The 17,340-nt window shown below is 47.7% G+C and overlaps 1 protein-coding gene across 1 annotated transcript in view; it reads left to right on the plus strand.

The window, feature by feature from the left end:
• Positions 1-17,340, plus strand: part of LOC137439855 (RING finger protein 17) — a 257,732-nt gene that overhangs the window by 129,342 nt on the left and 111,050 nt on the right. The window contains exons 7-8 of the mRNA XM_068136018.2: positions 1,028-1,208; positions 2,032-2,102. Of these exons, the coding sequence (XP_067992119.2) occupies positions 1,028-1,208; positions 2,032-2,102 (252 nt within the window). The remainder of the gene's footprint in view (positions 1-1,027; positions 1,209-2,031; positions 2,103-17,340) is intronic.

Consider the following 17,340-nt stretch of genomic DNA (forward strand, 5'->3'; position numbering starts at 1 on the left):
GGACAATTTGGCTGTTGTGGAAAGTAGGTGGCAGGTGCTGGAAGTACTGGGGGAGTGGGAGAAGGCATTTGAGAAAAGTGGGCTGAGGATGAGCATTGAGAAGACTGACGTGATGTGGGTTGGGCAGCATGGGAAATAAATGAATATCAGGTTAGAGGGGAAGGAGACTGGGAATAGGTTTGAGTATATGGGAGGGGCAGTGACAGGGGATGGAAAGTTAAAGGCAGAGGCTTTTGTGAAAGTGGGTGCATCACTAATTTGGTCTCCAATAGTTTCTTCAAAATCCCACTGATGAGTTTCAACATGCTGAGAGAACCTTCAGAGTTGCTTATGACGATCGATTAAGTATCAGAATCTGAGCTCAACATGCACTGTTTCTCTATGTAATCTGCCATTTGGATCAAGCTAGGCGTTCTGAGTGTGACATCACTGGCGAAAATCGACATTTTCAGGCTTTTTCAGCACTGTGATTAGGACAAAAATGTCAAAAAAAAAAACCTCCTTTCAAATTGGACAATGATTAATGATTTTCAATGGTTTTCAGAAAGAAAAAAAAAACTGCATTTGGGTTCCCCTTTAGCCCATAAAGTGTTGGATTTAGTGGTTAGTAGGCCAGAAATGCTTTTTTACCATTGGCTTTTCTCCACCAATTAGAAGCAAGCTTTCATAAGTTACCCAGGTATTATACACTGTAAGAAAGGTCATTATTTTTTCCTTGGGTTGACGTCAGTTTAAACTCATTTGCATACACATGTCGGCCACAATTGTGGCCCGACGTGCTTTATGGGTTAAGTGATTGGTAGCCAAGAAATTATTGTTCTGTTTCTTTTTTAAATGTAAGCCTGTATATTTTGACCTTGTCAATTCCCAAAGGGATGGGAGGGGCGATTGACTTGATAAAGTGTGTCTTCATGGAGATTTACTTTAATACAGATTTTTCATTCTTGAATCTGCTGTAATCTATATACCTCAGTGAGGTCATATTACTTGCATTGGATGGTTGTGACCTTGCTTTTATTTTGAGCAGAAAGGAAGAGTTAATGAATCATTTGGAAGCAGAAGGTTTGCAAAGGGCTTCATCATTGGATCTTGAGAGGGATGAAATGGAGAAGGCTCTGTCTGATCATGAACAAGCTCTGTCTAAGGCTCTCAAGTTGGTGGTTATGATGGACCAAAGTGGCGATTCGGCTGGAGCTGATGCAGTGGAGGTCTGTGTTTCTGTGTCAAAGACATCAGTAAGGGGACATTGTTGTAATTCTGTAGCATGAATTATGAAGATATCTTTACAATGGACAAACCACCCTGTATGGGATTTGATAAGGTGATTCCAGAATTGAGGCAAGTGTCAAGCAGGCAGAATTTTATTTGATATATCGTGTCTTATCATCTTATTGTATTGTTTTCAATAAAATACACTAAATATTAGCATATGCAGGACTTTGTAGTTCTCGCTGTTTCCTGATTACTAGTAATTTGTTCCATTACACTTTCCTTCAAACAGCTGACAGGGTAACTTAGGTAGCATCTTGCCTTCAAGCTTTGTAGTCTGGGATTTTTGATTCTGAGCTCAACTATAAACTGTACGACCGATGATTTTTAGGCAAAGTATTGGATCAATCGGAAAACCATCCTTTGGAACGAATGCTAAACTGGCTGTCCCGTGTGCATTTTATACTTAAAGATCCCTTGGTGCCGTTTTTGAAATGTGCTGGTAGCCTGCACCATATTACATATTCCACCTTTTTTGAGAGCTGCTTTTTTCCTTGGTCGAAGGATGCAGCACCCTCCAATGGCTTAGAGACATGTTGAGGGTAAATTTGCAGTCCTTTAAAAAGTTCTCAACTAGTCATGGCCATTATTATGCTTCCCCGAGGGTTATGGAGTAACAGCCAATCGTTCTCGAGTAAGACCCCGATAAGTGTCATTATGGTAAAATATGTGGTGATTTATTTTGTAGATGTTATTATTTTGATAATCCTTATCCCTTGGTTATGTGAACTGACATGTTTTCCTTCCTTTGCTTTATTTCAGGTTTTGCGTTACATGCAGGGGTTTGATTCTTTGAAAATCTACAGCAGTGAAATGAAGTCTTGTGAAATAAAGTTAGTACTGCACTTCCATTAAATAATCTAATTTTTTACCAAGTCTTGAAATTCTCCCAAAAAAATGGTTTTCATTACAAAGGCAAATATTTCCAAGTCCTGTTTTGCCAACAATGTGCTCTGTCTGTTCAGCTTGTCTTTGGAAAATGGGCTGTATCGAGACTTGTAAATGTTGTTGCATTTTATCATTTTCACTAATCACAAGTAGCTAAACCATAAGAGAGGCGATAAAAGACTGAGAGGCCACTGACGTATTTGCGATGAGAGCAACAGGTCTTGTGGTTCGTGCTTCAATCATAACGTGGGAAATGCCAACATTTTTTTTTTTTCTTGATTCTACAAAGTCGAGGAGGGACAATTTATGCTGGGGTGCCATCCCAGAGGGGAAGGGCAGTACTCCATTGGGTTATGGACACATGCCTTTTAGGCCGAGTCATTCTGATTTCTCAAGGAAAGACTTTTAATGATGGAGAATGTCCAGTTTGTGTCTAATGTTGGAGGCCTGCATTGCTTTAGGGTCAACATCCGAGAGGTCATTGCTGATTGTGAGGCTCGGAAGTAAAATTGAGCATCGTCCACTGGCTGACTGACCATGATAATCGCACAAACTCGCCCATGTATTATCTTGCTCAGCATCAGGGTGGGACTGAGATTTACCAGGGTGAGAAAGCCCACACTCACTGTAAACAAGGTGTATTTTACCGGATCCTGGGTTCCACAAAATGAAGACACATTGAATATTGGTTGACCAGAGTATAGTGAACATTGGTGAAAAGCATGCAGCTGCAGTACACAATGCCGAGAACAGACGAGGAACCAGAAATTCTTTGAGAAGAGGTTGCCAGTGCGATGAAGAGGCTGACTGGAGGAAAAGCACCTGGCTATGACAGTGTCACTGCTGAATAACTAAAAGCTTCTGGTGAAATAGGTATTGACATAATCTACCATTTGTGCAAGTTGGTCTGGAAGAGTGAAGTATTTCCAGACGACTGGGGAAAAGCCATCATTACCCCCATATACAAAAATAAGGACAAGTTAAACTGTGAGAACTACAGAGGCATCACCTTGCTGAGTCAGGTAGGGAAAATCTTAACTATTATTCAAAGAAGAACGATGAAGAAAGCTGAATTTCACCCAGGAAGATCCCTGGTTCTCTTCCTGGTTACTTACTCCCTCCTCCGCTACGATAGACCTGAGCCTCGTCCTGGTGGTGGGGTTGCGATCTATCAAAAACTCTTCCTCACTCTCCCTGCACTGCCCTCTCTCCACCACACCCCCAGGAGTACCTCTGGCTACGGCTTCCCATCCACCCCTATCTTTTGTTCATATGTGTGTTGCACTGTCCACCAAACAGTGATGACTCCATTTACATCTCGCTGTCTGGCAACCTGGACCAACTTCTTTATATGTCATCCCAACTCTCATTTCATATGTGATGACTTCAACTGTCATCATGCCAGCTGGCTGAGTGTGGGTACCTCTCGCACCAGCCATGGCACTTCACCAAAGGACTTATGCGACTCATTGGGACTGACAATCTGTCAATTTCCTGACCCGGATCTCAGTCAACGGTACATCATCTCTTCTTGACTTGGTTATGACAAACTTCCCTGCAAATGTCTGCTGTTCTTCTTCTCCTCCAATCGGTTCATCTGATCATTTGCTTGTTAAAGTCGACATCTCTCTGGAGGAGGATGAGGAGGATGAAGAGAAGGCGGAGCGAGTGAGTCGGACAAGAAGCCGAGCTGCTTCAAGGTCCTGAGCGAACGTTGGCGAACGAGAGTCACGAGTGAACTTTGGGTTTCCCGGGAAAAGGATTCCTGCGACAGAGTTGTTATCGCTGTGACACATAAACCTGCGTGACAGGTTTTGCGGTTGATTCCGAGGAGAATCATCGGAGTGCCGTTACGCCACGAGAACGGGCCGTCGGCCATTTTGACTCGCGCGCTTTGCGCATTGCTCAAGGTTTTTCACTTCGCTTCAACCATTCTCACCGCATCCAGACGTTAATTTGGTGTGTGTGTAACGTGGCTTTTGAGTGTGAAATCTGCGGTTCGCCGATTGAGAGCCGTCAAACATCCATACCTGAAAGTGTGATTTCCCCGTCGCTTCTCGAGGACACCTTCGCCCATCTTTGGCAGTGTAACTGCCAACGCAATGGGATTCTGGTCTCGATACGACATCGTACGGACGATCACTGGAGTGGATCGACTTTGGCTTGAAGCCAGGAAAGAGACATTGGGAATGTTCTTCTTTTCGCTCACTTGGAGCACAGTGAGTTATATTGTACGAACCTGATGGTACCATCAGAGGAAATATATATTGGTTGTACAATTGATTACTATTGTTGCTGTACTGTTATTCTTGTGTGATCTTAATACAATACTTGTTTGTTGGTAACAATTGGTGTGGTTTCACCATTGATCTTTGACATACAGAATAACACATCTTTCTGCCGTGACTCCTCTCGGGGCTCGGAGGTACACCGTGACCGGGGTTTGGGGAGGAACACGTAACACATGTCTTTCAATCCTGACAAATCTCACACTTTCACCAGGTGTCTCCGAAAAGACCGTCTGGAAAATCCTCCCATCTACTTTCTCAAAAATCCTCTCGAAGAAGTTCCATCACTCAAGCTTTTGGGTCTCACTATCTGCCATGATCTTTCCTGGGAAAACTGCATTTCCAAGCTGGCCTCCAAAGCCAGTTGTCAACTGGGCATCCTCCGTCGTGCGAAGTCCTTTCTTGGCACTATTTAGATTCTCACCACATACAAAGCTTTCATCCGCAGCTTGATGGAGTACTGATCTCCTCTCTGGGCTGGTGCTCCTGCCTCACACCTTCCTCGGCTTTACGCTGTCGAAACCAAGGCTTTTAGGATCATTGTTATCTCCTCTCCCGCAATGAAGCTGATTCTGAGGGCCTTTCACTCTCTCACCGCATGCAGGTTGGTGGTCTGTGTTTTCCACCGACTCCTCTGCGGCCTAGCTCCCCCTGCTCTGTCTGTGCTCTGTCCTCCAAATATTCCTGTAGGACGCACAAGATCTGCCAACAACCCTCTTCTGGTGAAACTGCCAAAACCAAGACTCTCTGCCCACCTTCACTCTTTAATTCCTCTTTTTTCCCCACCTCTGGAACAAACTCCCACATTCTCTTCAATCCCACTCCTCCCTCCAGGTCTTCAAAACATCTTTATCACCATCTCTTATCTTTCCCCATTCAAAACTTGATCTTTTCTACCCCCGTTAATACACCCCAAACCCAACTTTTTCAAATTCCGTTTTCTAGTAAGTCCTAGTCGTGTCCATTTGTTTTATACCTTGTATCATGCCCCAGGCCTTGAAACGTTTTATGGCCTTAAAACGATCATTCATTCCTTTTCATTCATTCATTTTCATTCATTCATTCATTCATCATGCCCCAGGCCTCTCCCTTCCGTCGATCTCCCCATGTCCCTGTTCTCTATTGTTGTGCTTTCCTCTCTCTCCCTCTCTTGTCTCCCACTCCCTTTGTTATATGCTTCATGTGTGTTTCTGTTTTATGTGATTTCTGGGTCAGCTCTTACATGAGCCTCGACCTTGTATCCAAAAAAAATCAAAAAAAAAATCAACAGTTGATGAATTCTTCACATTAGGACAAATAATAGAAATATATCTGGAAAATAACAAGGATGTATATTGCTGTTATATAGGCTTTGGAAAAGTGACGCTTTGTGGCAAGATGGCTTATAGAGGGCACTTAAATTATTTGGCTTCCGTATTAAAATCACGAAGCTACTTCAGGCACTCCAGAGCAAGTCAAAGAGCGCAGTAACGGTGAATGGAGATCTGAATGATTGGTTCATTACGTCAGTTGGGGTCCGTCAGGGATGTGTGATATCACCCCAGCTCTTCAACTTGCTGCTTGAACTTGTAATGCTGCACACATTACATGATATGCTGCAAGGAGTTAACATCCAAGGAAAAATTATATCAAACCTACAATTTGCAGAGGACATTGTCTTGCTAACATAGACGTCAGAAGACCTGCAAATCCTCATAGATTGTGCTCACAGCAGCAGTTGTGATCTGGGCATGAAGATCGACATCACAAAAATAAGTCACAAGAAAGAGCAATTGCAAACCCTCACCAGGACGTGTTTTTAGTGGTTTATAAGGGTTTTGTGTTAAAACAAATATGGCTGCCGAAACACTTGACCGAAAAAATCATTATTTTAATTTTTCTTCACCAATTTATCCCTAGATGCCAGTCAAGAAATTTCATCCTGATCGGATGAAGTTTTGTACTTGTTGAATTATGAAGTCAAAATGGATGGACCTATGACATCATGAACATATTGTTGCGAATATGGCATTTGGCCTCCATATCCGCTTGTAAATATTCCCCTATTTCCCCAATACTCCCCAACTATCCCCAATCCCCCATTCCCTAGTCCCATTGCCTGTAAATAACACTCTGTAGAACCGACCTTCCCCTTTTTCCCCCATTAAATGTCGTGCCCAGGTCCACCGCATCTCACGTAGACAACTTTCGGACATCTTGCTAGTTATTCTTAGTCTATGTCAGTTAAGGACTCGTTTCCATTAATTCTGACTCTTCGTTGCACCAGAATGTGATTGTATGGCACCAGTAGTGAGTTTAGGACCTCCCCCTACCTCCTCCCATCTTCCCCATGAAACAACAACAACTACAACAACAACAACTACAACAACAACAACAACTACAACCACAACAACAGAGGAGATTGGGGGCGGCGCGGCGCGGGGAGTGTGCGTCCTCACTGCGGCGTGGTTAGCCGCCATTGCCCATGCGCTCCACGGGGTTACCACGAAGGGGCCGGCTGTCAGCTCCTCGTCAGGGGCGGAGCCGGTAACCCCCCCGCACCCAATAAGAAGGGCGGACCGATTCCATCTGGGGCGGAGCTAACTAGCCGAGGGCGTGTCACTCCCCGCCGGATATACGCAGCGACTTACCGGACGTGACGTCAGATGCGCCCCCAGCTTGGAGAAAGAAAGTCACCTTCGAGCGCTGAGTGAGACCTCCCGCATCTCTGGACCGGAGCGGGTCGATTCTGTCCTTGAGCCAAGAGTGCACCTTGAGCCATCGACTACCCGCTTTCCTTGCCATCAATCCCCGTGTGAATCAGTTTTGTCCCGTTTATCTGTCGTCTGTCGGGGCTAATGTAAGACTGTGTCTAAGTGCCTATCTTCCTATGCTGTCCCTCTCACCACTGTAATCTAACCTTCCGCCATATTATAACCTCCTCCGGAGGTCTTGAGAACCGTATCCCTGGTGTCGTGTCATTTTAATCCCAGCCGTTGTGTCCTTTTCCTTCATTGATCTAGCGTAGCGCGACTCGGCCAAGGTTCGAGTATAATCGGGTAACTTGTGCGGACACGGCGGCCATTCCGCTCGGCCCACCATAACATCAAAGTCGTGTCTGTAACAATTGGTGTCAGGAGTGTCGGATTCGGACCTGGGACTAAATTCATTTAGCCCAAATTTTGGAACACCAATTGTACCACTAGGGTAACAATTGGTGTTGGGGAGGTAGAATTCGATCCGGAGCGCGTTTCCCGCGCTCGAAATTATAACGGCGAAATTTGAATTTGTTTTACGAAAATAAAAACCCGAATTTTGAAAGTCGCGCTATGGCGGATCAAGACAGCTGGGTTCCGGTAGAGGAGAGTGAGGCAGGGTCGGTCCAGGACCAAATTGAGGGACGCGAGGAGAGCGAAGCAGCGAGGGTAGCAGACGCACAAAATAGCGTCGTTGCGCCCGACGTTGCGGGGGCGCAAAATGGCGCCTCGCTGGTCACCGCGCCCGCGACCGTGGCAGCGCCCCTGGTGGATCCGAACCTTTTTATGTTGCAAATGAGGGCCCTTATGGAACAAATGGGTGAGCAATTGGGAGACCAAATTAGAGGTTTGAAAAGCAGTATGGGACAAATGGGAAACCAAATGGGGGTAATGAGGGACGAAGCGAGGGGTACCGGTGAGGAGTTAGACAAGAAATTTGGGAAGTTCGACAATAATTTTATGGGGTTAGACAACGGGATAAAAGAGGTAAAGAATGGGTTAATGGGGGTAGAAAACAGAATGGCCGCTCAAGAGAATCGGATAGAGGGAGTGAAAAATGGGTTAGAGGGGTTAGAAAACAGGATGGAAGGCAAATTGAGGGACATGAGGGACCAAGCGGAAAGGGAAGTTAAACAAATGGGGCAGCAGATAGAGGGGGTCAGAATGGGGGTAGAAACCAAACTGGATGCTCACAGGGAGGAAATGGAGCAGATGAGGGTGGCATCTGGGCAGGAGATGCAAGTGATGGGAGAGGAGATCAGAAGAGGTGTGAGTGAGGAGGTCGGAGGAGTGCGCGAGGAGGTGAGGCACTGTAAGGAGCACATGGAGAAGGAGGTGAGAAAGGGGACTGTAAAATTGCAAGGGGGCATAGAGGACCTGACGCAGGAGGTGGAACAGCTGACGGAGGGACAGAAATGACTAACGGAGCAGGTTCAAAGGAACACTGCGGTATTAGGAGGGTTAAAGGCGACACAGAAAGAACTAAAAGATGACTTAATAGCGACGAAGAGGGAATGTCAGATGGTACGTGAGGGACTGACAACGAGGTTGGACGAGGTGATAGAGGTAATGGAGACGAAGGACCGGCAGGTGAGGACGCACATGGAAACGGTCAAGGTAGCCTTGGAGGACGAGCTTGAGGAGACGTACCGGGGAATAAAAGAGGTGAAGCAGAAATTAGAAGAAGTGGAAGAAGGGATGAGCGAAATTAAGAAGCGACGGAGAGGGGATAAGAAAGAGATAAAAGAGGAGATAAAAGAATTGGTCCAAAGTCTGTGTTTGGATCGTGATGATGTGCCCATTAACCGGATGAGGGGTTCGCAGGTGATGGAGGAGAAGCGAAGAGGAAGAGGACCCGGTGTAAGTGGTGACCAATATGGTCGTGCGTATGATGCGCCAGGTGATTTAAGAAGCTTGGGGGTCGAGATGGACCCGGGTGTTCGTGAGAGGCCATTGGTGAAGTGTGCGACAGGTCTGGTGTGCGAAAAAGGAGGTGTGCGAGAAAGTCCGACTCTGGGGTGTGTGAGGAAAAAGTGCGTGCCAAGGAGTGAGGGTGCTGGCGAGAGTGAGTCGGTCGTAGCGCGTGTGCGAGGGAGCACATGGAAGCGCGGTGTGGTAAGTGTTACAGAGGGTGTAACGGGAGAGTGTGCGCAAGAGTGTGCGCGAGAAAGGTGTGTGATGGACAGGTGCATGAGGAAAGAGTGCGCTGTCAAGAGTAAGGGTGAGTGCGCTGTCAAGAATGGAGGTGAGAGTAGTGAAAGTGACAAGGAGAGTGAGTTGGTTGTGACAGGTGAGCGAGGATGTACACCTGGGATGGAAGGATGCACACCTGGAATGGTAGAGCGTGAGTGGGAATGCACGCTGGAGTTGGTGGTGAGGCACGTGGTCGGGTGTGCGAATGAGAGCACACCTGTGATTGTCACAGAGGAGGTGACGGAGGAGGGGGCGCGAAGAGGTGTGTTGGTGAGGTGTACGACCAACGAATGTGTGCCAAGGTGTTCGGTGCTCAGGTGTGTGACCAAGGCTGTGAGTGGAATGGGTGTACCTGGGTGTGTAAGGAAAGGTACGAGGAGCATGGAAACGGCTGGATGTGTGAGCAAGGAACGGGCTGCGGGGTGTAAACGTCCAGGTGAAGCATCGACGGTAACAGGTTTAGAGGTTAGAGCGACTTTTAGCCGAATCGGGCCCTCGGTGCGTGCCGGGCCTCGCGTGGAGCGGCCGCGTCCGGGCCCCACTAGGCGGAGCGGGCAGCCCGATAGGAAGGGTCGTCATGGCGACCACTTTCTATTGAGGCAGTCCGGCAGGTCGAGATCGGGACATTGGATGGCTCCACGCCGAGATGGTGCGTGGGATCTCGGCCCGGGTAAGCCCCCGTCCCTGCACCGAGTGCCGGACGCGTCCAGCCGCTGGCACAGAACAACCCGCATTCATGGCTTGGCTTTACGAAGCCGGGCTTTGGACAGGAATTGGCGCACCGAGAGGCATTAGTGAGGAGACTGTGTGAGGAGGATAGTGTTTTGGCCCCAAAATTAGAGAAAAACAAAATTTGATGATTGGCAAGGGATTGGCAGTAGTGATTGGCAGATGATGGGTAGTGATTGGCAAATTTTTGATTTGTGGAAATTTGATGTGCAAAATTGGTAGTGAGCGATGGGCCCGGTGGGTAAGGGGGGCATCCCTGCCACCCTTCCCATAGGGGGGGCAAATGCGCTATAGCTTATGGGGTGTATGGCAGTGAAAACTAGCCCGGGTGGGTTAGGTTATATTGGTAGGGATCTAGCGAAGATGACATTAGGTGACGTTAAGGTTAGTTAGTGACTGATACCTGTAGTGGGGACGCAGGTAGATTAGTATGGATGATAATGACGAGGGAGCGCAATAGTTTAAAGGGACGACTGGGAAGCGCAAGTTTCAGAAGGGAGTAGTTAGCTGAGATGATGCCGTGTGTGTGAGAATTGAACAGGTGTGATTGCACAGGTGTGCAACTGGACAGGTGTGTGGAGCAGTGTATGAGTAGTGAGTGTTGTGGATCAGCGCGAATGCGCTTGGGGAGAGAAGGGTGCAGGTGGCACCAGGTGTGAGAGCACAGGTGTGCAAGTACAGGTGTGTGGAGAGAGTTGGAGTAAGTGGTACGGAGTGGTGTGCATGGTGCGAAGGTGTGAATGGGGGAAGAGTGGATCCCCATCACGGATACCCGGGGCGGGTAGTGTAAGTGTTAGGTAGAGGGTATAGGTAAATTGTGGTTGGATATTGGCATTTGTGGTGCGGTTGCAGAATGGTATTGTGGATGGGTGCATTAGTGTTGTGGAAATGGCTGGGCGTGTAGCCTGTTAGTGTGTGTAGTTGGTTTGGGCACTCCACCACTGTGAGGATGTCGGCCAGGTGAGGCCGCAGGTGGGCTCTGGGAGCCGGTAGAGTTGTGGATGGGGCCCGAGGATCCGGAGGACGGACCCGGGTAGCCCAGTGCCAGAGAGGGCACCGAGTGGGGAGAGCGCCAGAGGGCCTTCCCCAGGTAGTTAGGTTAGGGTAAGGAGCAGGTAAGCTCGGAGGCAACTGCAGTGGTGGAGGTGTGCAGGTGGGTAGACCCGCTGGGAGAGGTACACGCCGCAGCCCAGAAATTGTGCGAGGGCACCGGGAGATGAATCGGGGGAGTGAGACCCCAAATTGAAAAGCACCACAATTTGGTCAATGGGAATTGGTTTTTAGAACCCATAGTGTAAGTTGGCCAATGGATTGGCAGGGAAAGACCCCGGGTAGTGTAAAGTTGTTAAAGTCATTTAAGAAATAGTTAGGATTGATGAACCTGTCGCACCATACGCAGCCACTTACCTGTGGTGATGATGATGACTCCACACCTGTGTTTTCTTTGTTCTGTGTGCAGGAAATGAGAATTGCTGTGAGGATTTGTGAGACGCATCACGACGTGGATGAGACATTGGGGTGATTCCATCTCTCCCTCCCTAGGAGGGACTGATGATGAATTGGTAATGGCAAATTTTGATGTTCAGTTGCAGATGGCAAATTTTGATGAGAGTTGAAAATGGCAAATTTGATTGGTTAGGAGGGAGAGAAGACGAATTTGGTTTATGGGAGGAACGGGGAAGACAGTAGGGATGTTTGTTGATTTGTAAAATAGATGTTTATGGGTAGTGTTGTGTTTTGTGGATACAGTAAGGGGTAAGGGAGGGGCCATGTAGGTTACCTGGTGGGGGGGGGGGGGGGCGTACGGTAGGAACGTACCTGTCTCACCTGGTTCCCATGTGCCCCCAGTGTGCATTACCTTGCATTGCATGCACTTTTGCGCCCTTACCACCTTACTCACTTGTCTGCTTCTTTTGTCTCCCACCTCCGAGGATCTGGCTTTGGGGCAGAGAGAGAGGAGAGCGAGAGGTGCTGGCTACGCAGTTGTGGGCCTGCACTTTCGCTGCTTGCTGCCTGGATCGATACACCATATGGACCGCAATTTTGGTGGCCACCCACAATGGACCGCAGTTCTTTTGCGGCCAAGCACCACCCATGGATGGACCTATGGGTCAACGTGGCACCTATGCCATACAGGTGAACCACTAATAGTTGGCCCCCTGACGGCCACAATAAGGAAATGGACGCGGTTGGCGCCTTTCTTTATTTTCTAAGGAAGTAAGAAGGCCAAGTGCACCACACGAAGAGCAAGAGACACCTGCAGGGTTAGGGGTTGTTGAATTTATTTTTATTCATTGAACAATGGTGACTGCACCGATTGGTGCTGGGGTGGTGCTTTTGGTGCTTGGATGGGGTGCTCTGCACATTATTAAAGGCCGTAAGGCCACAGAGCACTCGTGGGTTGGTGTATCGATGCTGGCATGCGTGCTCTCTCTATGCATAACATCTGCATGTGTTCCTCCAAAAACAGGTCCTGGATCGTAGTGTAAATATCAGCGTAGTCTTGTGTAAATAATGCTCCCTACCGGCTGTATGTTTAGTTTGCGAATTCTTTCCGGATTCGGTTATCCTGTGGGTGTGTTTCTGTGAGGAGAAGGGTGCAACGTCGCAGGGGGACATATTTACTCATTTGTGAATATCTGTAAAACTGTCGCACTCAGGGTAGAGTTAATAGTAGAGGGAACGACATCTGCGTGCCACACTAAAGTAGGTAAAAATTTATCGGGTCGGGACGCCCCGAGGGTAGAGAAGGGTGCAATGTTGCGAATATGGCATTTGGCCTCCATATCCGCTTGTAAATATTCCCCTATTTCCCCAATACTCCCCAACTATCCCCAATCCCCCATTCCCTAGTCCCATTGCCTGTAAATAACACTCTGTAGAACCGACCTTCCCCTTTTTCCCCCATTAAATGTCGTGCCCAGGTCCACCGCATCTCACGTAGACAACTTTCGGACATCTTGCTAGTTATTCTTAGTCTATGTCAGTTAAGGACTCGTTTCCATTAATTCTGACTCTTCGTTGCACCAGAATGTGATTGTATGGCACCAGTAGTGAGTTTAGGACCTCCCCTTACCTCCTCCCATCTTCCCCATGAAACAACAACTACAACAACAACAACAACAACTACAACAACAACAAAAACTACAACTACAACAACAGAGGAGATTGGGGGCGGCGCGGCGCGGGGAGTGTGCGTCCTCACTGCGGCGTGGTTAGCCGCCATTGCCCATGCGCTCCACGGGGTTACCACGAAGGGGCCGGCTGTCAGCTCCTCGTCAGGGGCGGAGCCGGTAACCCCCCCGCACCCAATAAGAAGGGCGGACCGATTCCATCTGGGGCGGAGCTAACTAGCCGAGGGCGTGTCACTCCCCGCCGGATATACGCAGCGACTTACCGGACGTGACGTCAGATGCGGCCCCAGCTTGGAGAAAGAAAGTCACCTTCGAGCGCTGAGTGAGACCTCCCTCATCTCTGGACCGGAGCGGGTCGATTCTGTCCTTGAGCCAAGAGTGCACCTTGAGCCATCGACTACCCGCTTTCCTTGCCATCAATCCCCGTGTGAGTCAGTTTTGTCCCGTTTATCTGTCGTCTGTCGGGGCTAATGTAAGACTGTGTCTAAGTGCCTATCTTCCTATGCTGTCCCTCTCACCACTGTAATCTAACCTTCCGCCATATTATAACCTCCTCCGGAGGTCTTGAGAACCGTATCCCTGGTGTCGTGTCATTTTAATCCCAGCCGTTGTGTCCTTTTCCTTCATTGATCTAGCGTAGCGCGACTCGGCCAAGGTTCGAGTATAATCGGGTAACTTGTGCGGACACGGCGGCCATTCCGCTCGGCCCACCATAACATCAAAGTCGTGTCTGTAACAATATGTTATTCCCCATGGAGAGTTCTTTACAATGAGCCATGTCTCAAATTTTTTCTACTCAGTGCTTTCGGAGATATCGAGGTGTTTTTCTGGTTGTTTTTTTCCCCAAGATGGTGCCCGTACCATGTGACCTATGCCGTCATAATTGTCATAAAAAATTATAGAGGAGGAGGTGCACCCATGGTGAAAATTTCCTGTCAATCGGACCAACGGTTGCAGAGAAAATCATATTTATTCTGTGCAGACAAACACAGACAAACAAACTGACTCAAATGCAATACCCTCTCCTCTGGCGAGGGTAACAAGGGACACAAGTCATCATTGGGCACCACCCAAATGAAATTAACATCAATATAAACGGCGTAGTTTTAAAGCAAGATCGGGAATTTACTTATTTGGGGGGGAGGTACCATATCACAGGATGGAACAAGCACCGAATACATCAAGCATATAATTGGGAAAGCACTGGGAGCATTTCAGCGGCTACAAAGTATTTTGACGGCAAAAGACATCCAACGTGAGACCAAATTTGAACTGTCTAGAGTCCTGGTTCTTGCAATCTTGATGTACTAGGGCATGCCCGTACTATATCTATATCTAAAATTATATCCCCCCCCCTCTATTTACATGAAATGGTTTGGTCCAAAGCGAACGGCTTGCGAGTGGTGACAATCCCCCCCCTCTATTTACATGCAATGGTTTGGTCCAAAGCGAACGGCTTCCGGAGTTTGGTAAAGAAATCGCCATCGCGTGCACAAACGCGCAGGAAAGCGAATGAATCGCAAATTCGTTTTTATTAGTTGTAAAACATAGTTTAACGCCAACATAGTTTGCAAACGTGAAATAAATGAATACGCTCTCAAATGTGCCATCCGAGGCAGAGTGTGCCCGCCACGTTCGGCACACGCGATCGTTCGCTGCTCTCTGATTGGTTGAATCGTTTTTTGGACATAGCTCGGTAAGTAATTGTCCGATTAATATGAAACCTTGAAAAGGCACATCCTCGGGTCCCCAGCAATATACCTGGCAAGTTAAAAGTATATCGGACCCGTGGTTGTCGAGAAACAGCGGTCACAGACAAACGTACAGACAGAGATTACTGGAATTATAGATAGATGGGTCAGAAACCTGGACATTAAAGCAAGAAGATGAACATCGACTCCTTGTTTTTGAAATGGTATACCTCAGAAAAAAATGGGAATTACTAGCCTGGACAAAATAAGGAATACTATAATAAGGCAAACCCTCAGAGTAAAACACACAATAACAGAGAATATAACACAAAGAAGGCTTATTATTTGGGCACATTCAAAGGATGCCCCAGAACAGACTTCCAAAAATCATCAAAGAAGGAAGAGTGAATGGCACCAGACCAAGAGGAAGGCCACCAACGAGGTGGATGGACTCCATCAAGGCAGATTGCAGGGTCAGACAAATAGCATCACTGGTGGAGGCACAAACATTGGCTCAAGGTCGAAGTCTGTTACGACGGCTCATCATTATGGAACAGATGGCAGGACACGGAGCAGCAGTCACTGCACCTGTGTCGATGCCTTTGATAGATAGATAGATAGATAGATAGCTCTGCTAAGCTCGTGCTTAATAGGCGGAGCCTATGCAACTGTTTTAAATTAGAAAAAACAAGACCAAAAGTCTAACGGCGGCGTAGCCGGGCTTGTAAAATATTATAAACCACAAACACATATGATTAGCTTTTTAAACAGTCGCTAATTCTGTTTATAACATTAAACAAAGATATTTGGAGGAATCCAGACATCCATAAGATAAGTTTTCCTTACAGAACTGAGCGAAGACCTACTGTAATCTATATACCCCACAACGGTTGGAGGTGTGCTCATTTACCAAGCAGCTAGCTATCGCTTGCCAAGCCAGGCGTTCCTTAACGGTTTTGAAAGGGGTGCTTGCTCGAATGCTTTAACCACTTGGCGATCTCTCCACAGGAAACTTGGTAAATGAACACACACCCAATGTTATTGAGACCTGATCATAGAGAGACTAATCTATGTACCCCAAAGAGGAATGACCTTTCCTGCTGCTCTCGAAGTGAGCGGGTGTTTACGCCGTAATGACATCGATACGTAATGACGTAGCATGACGGCCGGACACAAAACTTCCGCTACTTTAATATTGTTACGGATCTCTCCGTCGGCCTTTTTCCCCTTAAGAAGGGGGGATCAATCCCCTGGTCCACGACTGACCGACGTGAGTCCTGGGGGTCCCAACGCTCCTCCCGGTCGGGAGCAGCCAGGGTATTTGGTCTACAAAAAGTCCCAAGGACCTGAGTGCCACTCCTGACCGCGAGCAAGGGAGGGACTCCCGCTCGAACCCCGTTTTCAGATGTTATGATTGCCGAGCGGTGTTAGCAACACGACGTTCGAGCCCTTACCAAAGACTAAACCCGATCCTGGAACGTTGGCCAAAATCGCGCCACAGGTTTTCAATGAGGGAAATCACAAAAACGACCGGACTAGCATGAAGAAGAAGAACGAAGGTAGGAAATACAAATGGAATTTATTACGAATATTTACACAAATCAAAGGAACCAAGGAAGGAGGAAGAATAAGAAAATAAAGACAGAAAGAGGGACGGACCAGAAGGACACAGTGCAACGCTAGCTTACCTATGGCAGTCTTACTTAAAACCCAGGACAGAACAAACAAAGACAGACTCACACGAATGGGCAATGAAGGCAGGCACGAGTGGCTGGAAAGGGGGGAAGGTTCAGCTCGGACCAGAGGACGATCGGGCCGGGAGGGAGCAGCCGCCGACTCTCCACACTCTCGTTCGTCCGGCGGCTCGCTGCCGCGGGTCGAACTGCCATTAGAAACTCGACCCCACCCAGCTGCGGTGGATTCAGTGGCGGTGGACTCCTTGCTCATCTGCTGTGGGGGCTTCCTTGGTCAGCCGCTCCACTGGACTCTCAGCTCCTCCTCAACTGGACTGGACCCGACTGGGCTTCGGTGCACTGCCAACTCTCTCACGCATCTGCCGACTCTCTCACGCATCTGCCGACTCTCTCACGCATCTGCCGACCCTTTCAAAAGGCTTCCTGCGCGTCTGCCGTCTGTCCTGGTATACGTTTTCAGACTCTTCAAATTTCCCTTAACCAGCTCCGTTTCCAGATTCCCATTCACCCTCCCAATTTCTGTACACTCACAACGATAATAAAAAACTACAACACCATTCTCAAATCCACAACAATATGTATATAAGATATATATTTTACCTCCAGTAACGTTGCAGTCACCACAAAGGGATAGTGTTACGATTAGATTTACTATAATAATAATGTTGCGTTATTATTACGAAAATTATATATATGTTTTAAACCGAGGTGAATTCCTT

Source organism: Myxine glutinosa, chromosome 14, assembly GCF_964187855.1.
Source record: "Myxine glutinosa chromosome 14, kmMyxGlut1.1, whole genome shotgun sequence".
Lineage (NCBI taxonomy): Eukaryota > Metazoa > Chordata > Myxini > Myxiniformes > Myxinidae > Myxine > Myxine glutinosa.